The 17,108-nt window shown below is 41.6% G+C and overlaps 1 protein-coding gene across 3 annotated transcripts in view; it reads left to right on the forward strand.

Annotated features, from left to right (window-relative positions):
• The window catches only part of braf (B-Raf proto-oncogene, serine/threonine kinase), a gene marked incomplete at its 5' end in the record, with an annotated part of 50,161 nt that overhangs the window by 1,247 nt on the left and 31,806 nt on the right, over window positions 1-17,108 (forward strand). For all 3 annotated transcript variants that reach the window (XM_083935198.1, XM_083935197.1, XM_083935196.1), the window contains 4 exons: window positions 10,457-10,558; window positions 12,086-12,373; window positions 12,788-12,891; window positions 16,894-16,996. In XM_083935198.1, the coding sequence (XP_083791324.1) occupies window positions 10,457-10,558; window positions 12,086-12,373; window positions 12,788-12,891; window positions 16,894-16,996 (597 nt within the window). The remainder of the gene's footprint in view (window positions 1-10,456; window positions 10,559-12,085; window positions 12,374-12,787; window positions 12,892-16,893; window positions 16,997-17,108) is intronic.

Below are 17,108 nucleotides of genomic sequence, written 5' to 3' on the forward strand. Positions count from 1 at the left end.
TGTGTTCACATTGCAGATCTTAACGCACAATTCCTATTTATTGCTCAATTCTGATTTTTGTCTTCTCACATTATTCTTTAAATGTGGCCTGTCTACAGATTGCTGTGTGAAAAGCTTACACACCTGAAGTGACCCGCATGTGCAGTTGATCATTGATGACATCACACCACAACGGTGTTGGCAATGCTACGTAATGCCCTTTCAAAATATAATTCTGGGGTCATAGCGAGCCTCATATATCTACAACACAAGCCTTTTATTAGATAGGACAGACAGGATATGGGGTGAGAGGGAGACATGCAGCAAAGGGCTGCAGGTCGGAGTCGAACCCGTGGCCTCTGCCTTGAGGACCTTCAGCCTCTTTACATGGGCCGACTGCTCTGACCACTGGGCCACCAGCCACCACAGATCTGAGTTTTTAAAAAACAATGTAATTGTCATTTGACCTCTATCAATGAAAAAGATGTCTAATTGACAAAAGAGGTGATCGCAATTGTTCACGTGTTCGGGCGTTGTTGTCTCTTTTCTTTTGACGGATCATTTGGACCCAGAAATCGTATATTTTGAAAGGGCTGGATTGTAGGACTTTATGGCTCAATGCTAAAAACGGTGTGTGGCGGCAGCCGGCAAATTTGTGAGCGGGTGAAATCAGGAAGGAGGAAGAAGAGAGAGTGCCACCCCAAAAACAACTTCCTTCTCCCTCCACTGGCCTCCTGCTTCACTGCTGTCCTCCATGATTGTTTTGATTCTGTTCCTGGTTCCTGTGGGACACTTTTTTTTCCAATCCATTTTATTTGTCCTTCTTTTCCAAAACAGTGCAGCGCGGGTCAGAATAATGTCAACGTCGCATTAAATGCAACCTGACTGTTCAGATTGCGGCATTCAAGAAAATCTGATATGTATCTGATTCAGTATCACAAGTGTCCTGATTCTGATTGGAAAATGTCAGATTCAATGGAACTTGTGCTGTTCACACTGTCAAAAGCAAATCGGATATGGGTCACATATGAGGGGAAATCAGACTCAGGTCACTGTGAACTGCAGTGTGAATGTAACCATAGGATGATAAAGGGTACTTCCAACATTTAAAAGGCACACAGGGATGTTTTTAGTATTTTCATAAAGTTGGCACTCACAAGAGTCAGAAATAATAAACCAGTACAAAAGTGTGCTGCAGAGGTTCAAATATCCAGACTTTTAGACTCAAGTATGGGCCAAGCTTCAAACACAGTTCACATACAGTAAGGTCAACAATAGCACATTTTCTCTAGGTCTTTCCTACCTGATAAATGCCCACATTGTCCTGAACTCTTACTCAGTTTCCAACTAGGGATGCAGCGATGCATCTTTTTCAGCTTTGATAAAGAAATCTGGGCTCTGCATATTAGTGGATACTCCATACTGATCCGATCCCATTTAATCGAGCGTTCACCGCGTGGAGACACTTAAACATCACTTCCCTAACTTTGTAAAACAAAATGTAACTATGAACACACCGATAGAAATGTACTGAATTATTGTTTATTTATTAATTTATTAGTGATTTCCAACATCAAACATTGTGCTCCTTCTTATATAGCTATTACTCCATCACTGTAAACAAAACATAATATAACATAACAAAATAGACACATAAAATAAACAAATATGATTCCTTTGTTATTCAAATAAACGACTGTGCACTGGCTTAAACTTCTTCTAAAATGAAAATGACACACAGTTATAGCTGAACCTGAGACTAAAGTAACTTCAAGAACAAACAGGAATGAAAGTGATTTGTAAACATTAGTGCAAACAGGAATATAAAATCGAACATCTGAACCTGATAACAAAGTAACTTCAGTAACAATGTGCTGCTCATTTAAGAGAGTTGGCAGAGTTCTGACGGTACAGCGCTGTTTGTCCCCTCACACCTGCCGTAGTTGTTGTGTTGTGTTAAGGCAAAGCTGTGGTTTTATTTTTCTCAGTCTCTATCTAATTCACTATTCATTAATAAACTCATAAATGATTAATGTCTATATCTATTTAGCGTGTCTGTAAGTAAGCAGCTAGATTTGATTTGAATATGTAACAATTCCACTGGGGAAACCTATTAAAACAGCATTCACTTAGCATTCATGCTAATTGTCGTTTTTCGTAACTATTAAAAAAAGATAATCGTAGCACAGGTTTTTGTTCCAGTGCTGTGAATAGGGATGTCACAAGAACCGATACTTGGGATACCTTTCGGTTCTAAAATAAAAAAAACACTGACAATGTTCTTTTGAGGTGTGTGTGTGTGTGTGTGTGTGTGTGTGTGTGTGTGTGTGTGTGTGTGTGTGTGTGTGTGTGTGTGTGTGTGTGTGTGTGTGTGTGTGTGTGTGTGTGTGTGTGTGTGTGTGTGTGTGTGTGTGTGTGTGTGTGTGTGTGTGTGTGTGTGTGTGTGTGTGTGTGTGTGTGTGTGTGTGTGTGTGTGTGTGTGTGTGTGTGTGCGCGCGTGCGCGTGTGCGTCCGTCCGTCCACGCTCTGTGTAGGAATCTTAAATCTGTTATATTCTGTATGTCTGCTTTAGAAATGGCATTTTATTATTTAGCAAATTTGCTAATAAAGAAGTTCATGTTTAAGTAAATGGGATCTTAGAAAACCTTTTTTTTTTTTACCATGGTATTGAATTGGCATCAGGAATTGTGTAATTTCACTGGTACTGGCACAGACTACTGAATCTTTGGTTATCGTCACATCTCTCGCTGTGAACACATTGGCCCTCATTTATCAAACGAACGTACGGCAGAACAACGTGCGTACGACCATTTCCTGGCAAACGTCGGCATTTATCAATTTGGACGTGAGCGGGAGCTACGATCAAAGTTCACGTCTGGTCTGAGATCGTGTACGCAAATTTGAGCCTGTGTATTTGCGGTGCAGCACAGCAAAATCTGTCTGAAAATAATGAACAAACCTCAGCTGTCATTAAGCATAAGCCGTCACATATTAAGAACAGATCAAAACGGATTCTTAAAACGAATTAAAAAAAAAAATTGTGGTTAGAGCAATTGATTGTACTCATGTGCGTCTGAAGGCACCATTCATGAATGATTACACATTCATCAATCGCAAAAACTACCACTCGATAAATGTACAGATGATTTGTGATGCCAAGCTATCGCTTTTAAACGTGGCGGTCAGGGGGCCAGGGGGAACACACGCAATTCTTTTAAATATCAAAACAGCTCGGCTCCAGCCCCCTGCGACCCCGACATTGAATTGATGAATGAATGTGTTGGCGCGCGGCTGCAGCAAGACGCACTGCAGAGCCAAAGTCATCTCCTCGGTAAGTGGCTACCCTAGATAAATTGCATTATATCAAACAAGGTATCAGATGATTAACATCTTGGTATGGTTCTTCTAGGTGACAAAGGTAATCCCCTAACGGAATACCTAATAGCCCCGCTGGCAAACCCGCTACAGAGCAAGAGCGCAGGTGTTGTGCCGTATTCAGCACCCCTGCCGTGAAATGCACCCCCTCGCATTATAGGTGATATTCTGGATCAGAAGGCTGTAGTTTACATACAGCTAACCCATAACGGTCAGACCATTGGTTACTTACAGTCTTTAAACTATTTTAAGAGTTTAAATTCACAAACTTGGATAATAGCGAACACAAAACAACACTTTTTGTATGTTCTGTGGAAATATACTGCAGCCATAATTACCAAATGAATGAAATGGATCTTTTGAGCAAGTTGAATGTATTTGACTGAGCGTTTCCTAAATATAATCCCATCTTTTCTTGCAATTCATAGGTTCAAAAGTGTGTGCTTTTAATGTGGTTACCTGTATATAAACTACTCCTATAGGTGGAAACAACAGCCTTCTGATCCAGAATATCACCTGTAATGCGAGGGGGTGCATTTCACGGCAGGGGTGCTGAATACGGCCCAGCACCTGTCCAACAGTGCGCACAGGCGCACTCGGGTGATAGTGGAGCGCTGCTTTGGGTTGACTGCCTCCGTTATTCTTTTCCATACAGCGTTTTTTTGGGCCCCTTTTATTCCACTCTTAAGACTGCCAAAAAGCACAACTTTGATCTCTGTGTCGGAAAAGTTTATTTTCTTCACAGTGTTTCTGCTCTCCCATGTTTGACCTCAGTGGGCGAGGCTTCCGAATCAGGACTATTTAAGGGCGTAACATGTTAATGACGATCGAATTCAGCCGCTGCATTTATCAAGGCCCGCTCATTGGTACCCGAGATTGGTCAGATACGAATGTTTCATAAATCACATGTGGGTCCTGTCCTACGACCAATTCTGCGCTCAGATCTGCGCCCGTTTTCACGCAAGATTGATAAATGAGGGACACTGTGATTTGTACATTTGTATCTTTATTTCTGTATTTCAGTTTACCGAGGTGAAATCCCTCCATACAGCTGAGTCTGTGCTCGCTCCATGTTGTTGACTGATGATGGCTGAGAGTCAACAGACACGCTGCACATGCGCCATTCCGCTTTGGTCCACGGATCTGGTTAATATCTGATACCAGATACAGCTGATTTGTCAATATCAGATCTTAATATCAGATCTTAATATCAGATCAGTGCATCCCTATTTCTAACAATACTTCTGGCACCTATGAACTCTGCCTTCATTTTGTTCTGAACTACACACCTGTAAAGTTTTGTGACTGCATGCACGGTTGCAGGATGTGACAAAATCTGAATGCAGACAGACACAGACATATAAAAACCTGGCAAGGTACTTAAAACCTCCTCTTTTTCAAAAACGCAGATATGTTTGTCCGCATCGGGGCGGAACTGCACGATCCAGAGAGCAGAGGAGAATCGTAAATGTGTGCCCATAAAGAGACAGAAAGGACGTGCCGTTATGTAAATAAGATAAATAACATAAGGCTATTTAGTTTAAGGACAAGATATAGAGCTGTTCTAAAGGAAAGGTATCCTTTATAGATAGCCTTTATGCTCAAATGACCTCTGTTGTGATCTGGCGCTGGTGGGCCCCTGAAACGTGTGTCTTACAGCAACATAATGAACAGACTTCAGTAAAGCAACACAACATCATAAAATAATCACGTTATTGTGCTTCATGAATCAACAGTAACATAACTTCATCAGTGACGATTGCACCGCGATCGTCGGCAGGAAAAGTAACGAGATGTGCGCATATCTTAACGTAAGGAATTTACAACAGGCGATACATATATAATAAAATTAAAATAACTTGACCTTCGGGGGGTCTGTTGGGAGGGCCTCCCTAATATAATGGTAGGGGAAACACTGGAAAAATTTCAATAAGTCAAGTCAAGTCAGTTTTATTGTCAAAAATTGCAATATGCATGACATACAAAATAAATGAGACTCGCAGTAGCCATGGTAACCCGACACCATTCTACAGCCAGCTTGATTAGTTTCACATAATCTACAGGTCGGTTGCGTTACGTTAGTAAACTTGTTTTGATTTGTATATATTAATATATTTTGTTTCAGAAAGTGAGATAATAGTCTGGAAACACAAACCTTTTTAATTATCCATCTCTACGGTTCCTGTCTGTAGAGTTACAGGTTCACTTGTTAATTTAATTATCCATCTCTACTGTTCCTGTCTGTAGAGTTACAGGTTCAGTTATTCATTTAATTATCCATCTCTACTGTTCCTGTCTGTAGAGTTACAGGTTCAGTTATTCATTTAATTATCCATCTCTACTGTTCCTGTCTGTAGAGTTACAGGTTCACTTATTCATTTAATTATCCATCTCTACTGTTCCTGTCTGTAGAGTTACAGGTTCACTTATTCATTTAATTATCCATCTCTACTGTTCCTGTGTGTAGTGTTACAGGTTCACTTATTCATTTAATTATCCATCTCTACTGTTCCTGTCTGTAGAGTTACAGGTTCACTTACTCATTTAATTATCCATCTCTACTGTTCCTGTGTGTAGTGTTACAGGTTCACTTATTCATTTAATTATCCATCTCTACTGTTCCTGTCTGTAGAGTTACAGGTTCACTTATTCATTTAATTATCCATCTCTACTGTTCCTGTCTGTAGAGTTACAGGTTCACTTATTCATTTAATTATCCATCTCTACTGTTCCTGTCTATAGAAAAAAAATAACTTTTGTGTTAAAACTTGGATTTTAAAACCATTTATTTACATTATAAGCATCTAACAACTGGTATTCAGAGGTTTAGTATTGACTGAAAAATCCTCAGAGAAGTCTGGAAAAGTCTGGAGTTTAGAAATGTTAGGCTCTGTTCCCACTGCAGTTCACAGTGACCTGAGTCTGATTTTCCCCTCATATGTGACCCATATCTGATTCTCTTCTGACAGTGTGAACAGCACAAGTCCCACTGAATCTGACATTTTCACATCAGAATCAGGACACTTTTAAATGTGATACTGAATCAGATACATATCAGATTTTCTTGAATGAGACCGCAGTCTGAACAGACAGGTCGCCTTTAATGTGACTTTGACATCATTCTTACGGCACTGTTTTGGAAATGAATGATAAATAAAGTTGATTAATAAAAAATGTGCCACAGGCGGGAGCCAGGAACAGAATAAAAACAAACATGGAGGACAGCAGTGACGCAGGAGGCCTTTTTTGTCAGTTTAGCATTAAGCCATAAAGTCCTACAATATCGGTTTCTGTTGCCATGTTCTCTTCCGTAAACACCGTAATGTCATCAATAATCAAATCAGATTTGAGAAATAAATCGGAATTGTGCGTTTAGACCTGCAATGGGAACGTAGACATTAATGTGTAGGAACCCTGTAAACATTTGATGCCTGGATGGGTGGAGAAACCCATTTTAAACCCATGTGCCATCTACAGTAGAATCTATAATATGGAGGTTCTACTGGACCACAAGGAAACAGTATTGTTGACGAGTTGCTCTGCTCTTTGCCATAAATATTAAAGGCTTTGCATGTTTGAGCCGTTATCAAGTTATCAATATTTCACCACTTGACCAAAGCATCACTTTTTAGCTTTCTGCAGATGGATAATCTATCACACAAAAATTATTTTCTCAAGGTTTTAGTGCCGGGAACTCGACTCCATTAAGGTCAATGAATACTGAAAAATACTATTAATGGGCACGAGTAGTTAATTCCAAGATCGAGGGATCACATCAGTTCCTTGAGGGCCAATCGAGTACTCGTTTTTTCCAAATCTATTTTTAGAAGCCAACGCTTCGTCCTGCAGGAATAATGATGCACAGCGTTCCCACACCTGATGCTTATTCTCAACCAAAACAGTCACAGCTCCCCTTTAAGGATTGATTTTTCACAACCACAACTTCAAAACATTGTTTCCTTACAAAAACGTAATTAAACAGCGTTCCCATTCTGTTAATGATCAGTCAGCTGTGGAGAGCAGGTGCCCCTCTGGCACAGAGGTGGCAGGGATCAGCAGCTGCTGCCACAGACACAACGCTCACTTTTTTTTCCTGGTGCCTGTTGGTCTTCCACAACTGGGTGGGTTTTTCTGAAGACCAATGCTGAAACAAGCCTGTGACAGGAGGCTTTGGCCAATCACAGGTCATTTCAGAGAGAGAGTGTTTTTATTGGCTCAGGACAGAGAACGAGAAGCTTTTGACCTTCTGCCTCTTTTACCATATTTTGTAGTCACATACAAGTGCCACAAGATGGCAATAGCTACCTTTTTTTACTTTGTCCTGCAAATGTTTCACAATAAAAGCCTTGTTAGGAAATTAATGGATACAGAAAGTAACATAGTGCAGTAACAAGAATTCAACAAGGCAGGAGCAGATGAGAGAAGCTTTATACTAAAACACGAGGGGTGTGCATGTCTCCCTAATAAGACAATAGAGACACAGGCTAGAATATAACAATTTGTTGGCTTTTATGCAATACGATGCAATCTTATACACTTGTTAACATTTGTTTAATGAAGACATTCATTTTCCATCATAAATTATTATATATATTATTATTATATATATTATTATTGTATTATATATTACATTCTGTCTGTCTTTCTGCCCTAGGGCAGCTGTGACTACTATCGTAGTTTAACACCACCATGGATGTGAATGAATGGAACCTGGACTCTGTAAAGCACCTTGAGTACTGAGAAAGGGGCTATGTAAATCCAATCCATTATTTAGTTTGTTTAAGGACTAGATATAGACCTGTTCTATAGGAAAGTATCCTTTATCCTCCTTAAGGGCGCACTCACACTGTCGTTCTGTCCCGGGCCAAAACCGGTTTTTCAGCTAAAGCCTAGTACGTTTAAGCAGTGTGAGTGCACCCGTTCTGCCCACGGCCCGCTTGAAAGAGGTGGGCTTTAGCGGAGCCGTTTGCACATGTACGAGCACGAGCGTGCGCACGTGTACGAGCACGAGCACGAGCCCTACGGCGGTAGCAGTATGTGCGCCTGTTCGGACATAGAAAATAGAAAGACGGACCATGCGCGGACATTTAACAACAACAACAATGACGGTGAAAGGTTCACGTTGGTGTGATGCGAAGGTGGAGTGTTTACTGCAGATTTGGTTGGATGAAAATATTCAAAAACAGTCGACATGACGCACAAAAACTCTGAGGTCTACGGAAAGATTTGTAAACAAAGCCACACACACGCGATCAATGCGTGTGACGTGTTACGGCGTGATGTCGTATGGACAGCAAGAAGCATTGGCCGAGGCCCAGGCAGTGTGAGTACAAACGGGGCTAGGGCGCGGGGGGAGAGGGAGGGGGGACAAGTACCCTAAAGCCCGGGTCGCGGTGCGGAAGGACAGTGTTAGTGCACCCTAAATGACTTCTGTTCTGATCTGGCGCTGTTGGGCCCCTGAAACTGCTTAGGGCGCACTCACACTGTCCTTCCGTACCGGGCCCAAACAGGTTTTACGGGTAAAGCCTAGTTCGTTTGACCAGTGTGAGTGCAACCGCTCCGCGCCTAGCTGCCGCCAGCTGGCCGTCCACGGCCCGTTTGAGAGAGGTGGGCTTTTGTAAAGTGTGTTTGCACATGTACGAGCACGAGCGTGCGCACGTGTACGAGCACAAGCACGAGGCCTACAGCGGCTCTGACGTCATTTTATGTGCGCCTGTTCGGACATAGAAAATTTAATTTAACATCATCATTTGTCCGAGTCATCGTTATCCTCAAAGCAATTTCAGTCAAAAGCAACTGGACTTGGTTATTTGTCTAGGAAGACGTTTAACCTCTCATCCAAGAGGCTTCATCAGTTCATGTACGCACAGTAGAGCTAACTCCTCAGGCCTGGACTCTGCTGTCCACTTACATTTCAAGGAGAAAGCCCAATCCTTTGATGACAACAATGTCCAAATCCTGGACAGAGAGGTTAGATGGTTTAAAAGAGGAGGAAAAGAAGCCATCTATGTAAAAGTAGAGAAACCATCGCTAAACAGAGGAGGAGGTCTAAGACACCACTTATCTCCAATTTACAATGCTGCCCTTTCATCCCTTCCCAGGAGATTCAACAATCTAACCTCAAAGAACAACTGTTTACAATTGGCCTCCTGTGACTCCAACGACTGTCGTTCAGATTCAATAGAGCACTAACGAAGTCGAAACCAACTTCCCACCAACGACTGCCACTCTAACGACGGCCGTTGGCACTTGGAGCACAAAGGGTTTCAGTGACATCATCGGCCTTGTGAGAGGTTAAATACCTGGATCTCCACACCAGTTAGTTGGACCAGTCCCAGCCCGGTCAGATGAGTACATGAACTGATGAAGCCTCTTGGATGAGAGGTGAAACGTCTTCCTAGACAAATAACCAAGTCCAGTTGCTTTTGACTGAAATTGCTTTGAGGATTTGTCACCAAGGATTTTCCAGAGATTCTCTATGGGGTTTAGATCTGGAGTCTGGACTGGACATTTCATTGTTTCAGTATTCAGAGCTTCAAGGGACTGCTTCACCTGTTTTGCAGTGGGGCAGGGGACATTGTCTTGTATGAAAATTGCAGCTGATTGGAGACAGTTGCAGTGGAGTTATTGCATGTTGCTGAAGGAGGTTCACAGAAACATTTGCATTCACCCTGCCATGTAGCTGTACAAGAGGCCCAACTCCTGCTGCAGAAAACATCCCCAAACCATGACACTTACTCCTCCAAATGGAACTGACTTCTTTACACACTTTGGGTTCAGTCTTTCCCCAGTCCTACGCTGAACATAATGTTTCCATCAGACCCAAATAAACTGAACGTCCTCTCATCACTGAAGTCACTCTGGACCAGTTCTCCTCTCCTCTACTGGTATGAGATCAGCACTCGGTATCGGCTGATAAGCAAGTTCAGGTGTTGGAATCGATATCGGAAAGGAAACAAATGCTATTGGAACATCTCTAGTAGACATCAACAGATCTGGCGGAGGCCAAGTCAGGAAATCTCCATTTTTAGGCGTCCAGCTCTGGTTGTTCATTTACCAAAGGATATTAATTTGTAACACTTCTTGCGTTGTTTCCCCACAGATCTGGAACATCAAGCAGATGATAAAGTTGACACAAGAACACTTAGAGGCACTTCTTGACAAGTTTGGAGGGGAACACAATCCTCCTTCCATATATCTAGAGGTAAGAGAGGTTCGGCTTGAATGTAGTTGCAGAAATATTAATTTTGTGAGTGTTGCTTAAAGTGTAATTCTTGTGCAAAATCAATGGTCTTTTTTGGCACTAACATACATCAAATAAGCCATTGAGACAGTTTTTTGTTTTCGTGTCGCTAACAGTCGGATGTAGCTAACACTGATTAGCTGGGGCAGTACTGTGAAGGCATTAAAACGTCTTTTTTAGCTACTAATACTGCTCAAAATAACACCTTTTGTAATCGACTATTCTACAAATTATTCCATAATTAATCGATTAATCGGATTAAAAAAAAAAGTATAATAATTTGCTTTATTTTGCAAAAAATATTATGTCTGGGGGACGTGTGTGTGTGCCTGCGTGCGTGCGTGGGTGCGTGCGGAAGGGAATACACTCGCAATTTGCCATGAATAAGTTCATATTTAAACAATTCAAAGTGGTGCATAAAATTCTATGTGACATGTGTTTACTCAAACAGGTTTCAAAGATAATTAGATTAATTTAAATTTAGAAATGAATCAGAGATACTGTAGATATTATCATGAAGAGCGAGACGCTCTCTTCCTGTTTCCGATCAGGTAGGTGACTTTATTTTAACATTGTAATGAAAAACTAAACCTAGTCATTCAAGAGGACAGCTAACGTTACCCATTCTCTTCCTGTTTCTCTGTCACTATCGGCAACCGTCCTTTTTAAAGCGGAACAGCAGCGCTCGGTGAAGAGGCGTTAACAATGGGCTGCTTTCAGCTCAGGCGCTGAATCAGCGATGTTGTGGTATAACAGTTCTAGTTAGCAGTAGACACATTGCACCATTTTGGCTTCTTTTTTAAGTAGGAAATGATCCCAAACTTATACTCTGCCTTTTCCGAATATAGTGGTGTGCATTCATAAAAACGGTCCGTATGGAATAATGATCCCTGCGCTGAACAGGCCGCATAACGCGCAAGACAGAAATTAAACTAATCATCGTTGATAATAAATAATAATTATTATAATAATTATTTCAGCCCTACTCTGCAGCAGCATGAAAAGAGTCCCTACACAAAAAAACAAAGCACCAACAATGTAGTGAGTGAACCCAGAGTTTATTAAAAGAGTGTTTTAAAGACTTACCTACTGGCCCCTGCACCAGCTCCTCTCATAGTAAAGTCCATTCAAGTGGATTACCAAAGTAAATCCAAAAGGAAGGACCCCATTGGTTCTTTGTTGTCTGTGTAGGGACTCTTATCATGCTACTGCTGAGGTTTGCTGTTATTTTGAGCAGTATTAGTGGTTAAAAAAGACATTTGAATGCTTTCACTGTACTGCCCCGAGCTAATCACTGTTAGCCACATCCAGCTGTTAGCGACTTACCGGGATTTCTCTGTCAATAGTTTATACGTGAAAAAAACTGTCTCGATGGCTTATTTGATGTATCATGGGAATTCTAAAAAAGACCATGGGAGATTTTGCGAATTTCCACTTTAAGGTGTGAAGCTGTTGAGTCAGTGCTCTGTGGTGTGTCTTCTCTGTCAGGCCTATGAGGAGTACACCAGTAAACTGGACGCCCTGCAGCAGAGGGAGCAGCAGCTGCTGGAGGCTATGGGCAATGGGACAGACTTCTCCTGCTCCCCTTCTCCCATGCCAGCCCTTCTCGAGGTCAAAATGGGAGGGTGTGTGGTTTCAGGGGGGGCTCAGGCCTTTCCCTCGGCCCCCAACACCCTGGCTGTCCTGCAGACCCCCACCGACGCCAGCCGGGCCAACCCTCGCTCCCCCCAGAAGCCCATAGTCAGGGTCTTCCTGCCCAACAAACAGAGAACAGTGGTATGTCTGACAGCCTCTTGCAGGATACTTATGAGGTGAACAGTTCTTTTAAAGTTTGAGATTCAGTTTGTCAAAGATTATTAGAAATCAAAACATTTATTTCAATAGGCAATAGATATAAGTTCTAAGCCTCTGTTCCACCAGCTTCTCCAACTCAATGTTAAAAAAAACATTTAGAGAATTCTGGACCAGATTCCCACGATGTGACAGCTGCTTCAACTCATGGTTATGGGCAACATGGAAGGAATTTCACTTTATGGCCATTGCAAAAGACAAACAGCTACTAGGGGTTTTCTTACTCCAGCTTTGCAGTCTAAACTCTCAGCATTAACTTGGTGTGGTTGTGTCAGCTCAGATGTCGGCCCCCTCTGCTCTACTGTGTCAGTTGAGTGAGTGCTGTTGTGCTTTGTTCAGGTGCCGGCCCGCTGTGGGATGACGGTGAGAGATTCGCTGAAGAAAGCTCTGATGATGCGAGGCCTAATTCCAGAGTGCTGTGCTGTCTACAGGATACAGGATGGGTAAGTAGTGTTGCTTTCGTCAACGATGATGACGAAATATTGTTGTCAACGAACCTTTATCACGTGACGAAAACTAGACGAGACGAAACGAAAATGTCGTTAAAAAAATAAAAAGGAGATCATTTTTTTGGCATTATTTAGATTCAGAAGCGTTAGCGTTAACGACAACTAAGGAAACATCAGAACAAAGTGTGACGCCAGCCGGGGGTCATCTTTGGGAGGAAAAGAAGAAACACTTTCATTACATAGAAGTGGAAAAGAAAACGGAATGTGTTGTGGGAAAAGAAATGCGGCCACAAATTCACAAGAAAAAACACCACTAATCTCAAGAGATACCTCAGGGCATCCCATAATGACATTTAGGTAAGTCAAGACATAAACGTAACGATACTCTCTGTTTTAGAAAGCTCATGCGACATGAGGCTACGGTTAATGTGTCAGATTTTAACGCTAGCTTTAGACGTTAGCCACTGGAGCTGAGAGAGAGAGAGAGAGAGAGAGAGAGAGAGAGAGAGAGTGTGTGTGTGTGTGTGTGTGTGTGTGTGTGTGTGTGTGTGTGTGTGTGTGTGTGTGTGTGTGTGTGTGTGTGTGTGTGTGTGTGTGTGTGTGTGTGTGTGTGTGTGTGTGTGTGTGTGTGTGTGTGTGTGTGTGTGTGTGTGTGTGTGTGTGTGTGTGTGTGTGTGTGTGTGTGTGTGTGTGTGTGTGTGTGTGTGTGTGTGTGTGTGTGTGTGTGTGTGTGTGTGTGTGTGAGACTAGCGCCTGTGTGTCTGTGTGTCTGTGTTTGAGACTAGCGTGTGTGTCTGTGTGTCTGTGTGTGAGACTAGCATATGTGTGTATGTCTGTGTGTGTGTGTGTGTGAGAGACTAGCGTGTGTATGTGTATTTGTTTGTGTGAAATTGTAAAGTGGGTTTTTAGTTCCTACCTGACTGACTCACTCTATAAGTGCACTTAGCATCCCTTGTTGGCCAAATACTTTCACTAGTTTTGTTTTTCACACTGAACTGAATTTGGCATCAACATGACTTTGAATATTATATTCTAGACCCGTACATACATGTAAACAAAAGATATTTGCATGGGTTTGGCTAAAAGAAAATGTTGGTTTCGTCAATACTACTAGGTACTTCTATTATATTGATATTGCATTACAAAAGACACTAATATACAATTTTCTTTGACTAAAACTACACTAAAATGTCATACGTTTTCATCGACTAAAACTAGACTAAAATGCTCAGACTTCTAGTCGACTAAAACTAGACTAAAATGCTCAGACTTTTAGTCGACTAAAACTAGACTAAAATGCTCAGACTTTTAGTCGACTAAAACTAGACTAAAATGCTCAGACTTTTAGTCGACTAAAACTAGACTAAAACGCTCAGACTTCTAGTCGACTAAAACTAGACTAAAATGCTCAGACTTTTCGTCGACTAAAACTAGACTAAAATGTCATAAGTTTTCGTCGACTAAAACTAGACTAAAATGCTCAGACTTTTAGTCGACTAAAACTAGACTAAAATGCTCAGACTTTTAGTCGACTAAAACTAGACTAAAATGCTCAGACTTTTAGTCGACTAAACTAGACTAAAATGCTCAGACTTTTAGTCGACTAAAACTAGACTAAAATGCTCAGACGTTAAGTCGACTGAAACTTGACTAGACTAAACAGAATATAACCATGACTAAAACTAATAAAGACTAAAATGACAGCTTGACACAAAGACTAGACTAAAACTAAAAGTAAAACAGGCTGCCAAAACAACAAGTAATGATAAGTCTGTGGCTAACACTCTACTGCATAGAGGGGACTAACCTACAATCCATACACACTTTGGATTACCTGGATCGACAAATATGAAACTCGCAATTTGGAGTTAAGCGGTTTCAGTGCGTGTTCTCATAAAAAAGACGTGTATTGCGTCATTTGAGTCACCCTTTGGATAGATCAAGGGCCACATATTTCACTGAAGAGGAGCAGATCATTAGGCGTGCTGGCCAAAAAAAACAGCAAGATTGTGTAAATTCGTAAGTGAAAAGATTCTGCATATTGTCTAAAAATAACTAGGCCAAAAATTGTTCCATTAATTCCAATAGAGTGATGGTGATTTAAAAATGCAAAAGCAACATCCAACCAGCTTTATTTTATATTTCAGGGAATGCAAAGGTGTAATACACCACACTGGCCATAATTCCATAACCTTTGGTGAATAAGCTTTCCATGTGACATAAGAGATAGACATAAATGCACATCGCATTGGAGACGAACCCCACACACAGAATTAGGAGACTGACGCTCTGCCTCCACTCTACCACAGTCACACGGAGCAGGAGAGTTTCTTTTATGTCAAAGACTTTAAAATCCTTCCTTGACAGTTTGAGTGGCTAAAAAGCTCTGGAACATAACAAACATATTGAACTATGAGCTGAGCTCAGCTACAACCCTGCTGATAGCAAGGCACACCTACTTTTTATTCCGCATGCAAATATTTACCTGTGACAAAGAATCACAGTGAGACGGAATATTTTTTCTATTCTACATGCAAATATTTACCCGTGACAAAAAATCACAGTGAAGCAGACACGCTGCTCAACACCAAGGGCCAACATGAGGGCCAAGAGCCAACATAAGGGCCGAAATAAGGGCCAAGGGCCAACATAAGGACCAAGGGCCAACATGAGGACCAAGAGCCAACATACGGGCCAAGGGCCAACATGAGGACCAAGGGTCAATATAAGGGCAAAAATAAGGGCCAAGGGTCAACATAAGGCCCAACCTAAGGGCCAACATAAGCACCAAGGGCCAACATAAGGACCAAGGGTCAATATAAGGGCCAACATAAGGGCCAAGGGCCAACATAAGGGTCAATATAAGGGCCAACATAAGGGCCACGGACCAACATAAGGGCCATTATAAGGCCTAAGGGCCATTATAAGGGCCAAGGGCCAACATAAGGGCCAAGGGCCAACATAAGGGCCTATTAGTTCATCATTTAAAAATATAGTTGTAGATTTAAAAACTATATAATCTAGGGATATAAAACCTAGAGACATGATTGTAAGATCACAATCTGATCCAGTAATTATGTGTTTGACCCAGAGTTTAAGTTATCTCTCTTTATCGAACCAAAAATCCAGAGTTTCCCTCATCTCACACTTCACTAACTCTGAGTTTTCACTAACTCTGCTTTCTGACACAGGGCTCAGGACCAGGGATTGGAATCACAGAGTAACCCACGATGCCATACAATCAAATAGGGCTGCACAGTTATGGTAAAAACCATAACCATAGTTATTTTGGACAATATTGAGATAATAATTATTTAACACGATTATGCACTTGACTTCAGAAAAAAAAGTGATAAATCATTTTTTTTTTTTAAATATGCCTTTTCTATGCAAGTGTTTGGACACGACTGATAGTGGATGTAGTCTGACTGTCATAATTCATGTTATTTTGAGCCCATGGAAATGTGTTTGCATTATTGAGTCAGTAGCAGGGTAACAAGCAGGAGTGAGTAGAAGGATGCTGCCTTTCAATAGTGGTTCAACACGCCCTTGTACAGTTCCCCTGAGCACTTGCCCTCCACTTACATACATCAAATAATCCATAGAGACAGGTTTTTTTAATTTATCAACTGAGTCGCTAACAGCCGGACGTGGCTAACACTGATTAGCTCGGGGCAGTACGGTGAAGGCATTAAAAAGTCTTTTTTAACCACTAATACTGCTCAAAATAACAGCAAACCTCTGCAGTAGCATGAGAAGAGTACCTACACTTAATTTAGGGACACAATAACAATTGCACTATGAAAAGGATAACAGTTGTGACTGACTGGAGCTTTGAAAAATAGAATGGGAGGAGCAAGAGCACCTTATCCTAATGTGGTCTGTAGTGATCACTGAATGATGGGCTGGTTTTTCTGCTGGAGGCTGTCATGGATACGTTTGGTTTGTTGGTTAAACCAGCAGCAGTGAGGTGCAAACCTTTACTTCCTGTTTCAGAGAGAAGAAACCCATCGGCTGGGACACGGACATCTCCTGGCTGACAGGAGAGGAGTTACATGTAGAAGTGTTGGAGAATGTGCCACTGACCACTCACAACTTTGTACGTATTGCCGGACAGAAGCTCACACCATGACTCCAGTGACAATAAATATTCTAGTGTTGATTGTGTTGCTCAGCGGGATCTGATTTGTGTGTGTGTGTGTGTGTGTGTG

This window comes from Echiichthys vipera, assembly GCF_963691815.1.
Source record: "Echiichthys vipera genome assembly, chromosome: 20".
Lineage (NCBI taxonomy): Eukaryota > Metazoa > Chordata > Actinopteri > Perciformes > Trachinidae > Echiichthys > Echiichthys vipera.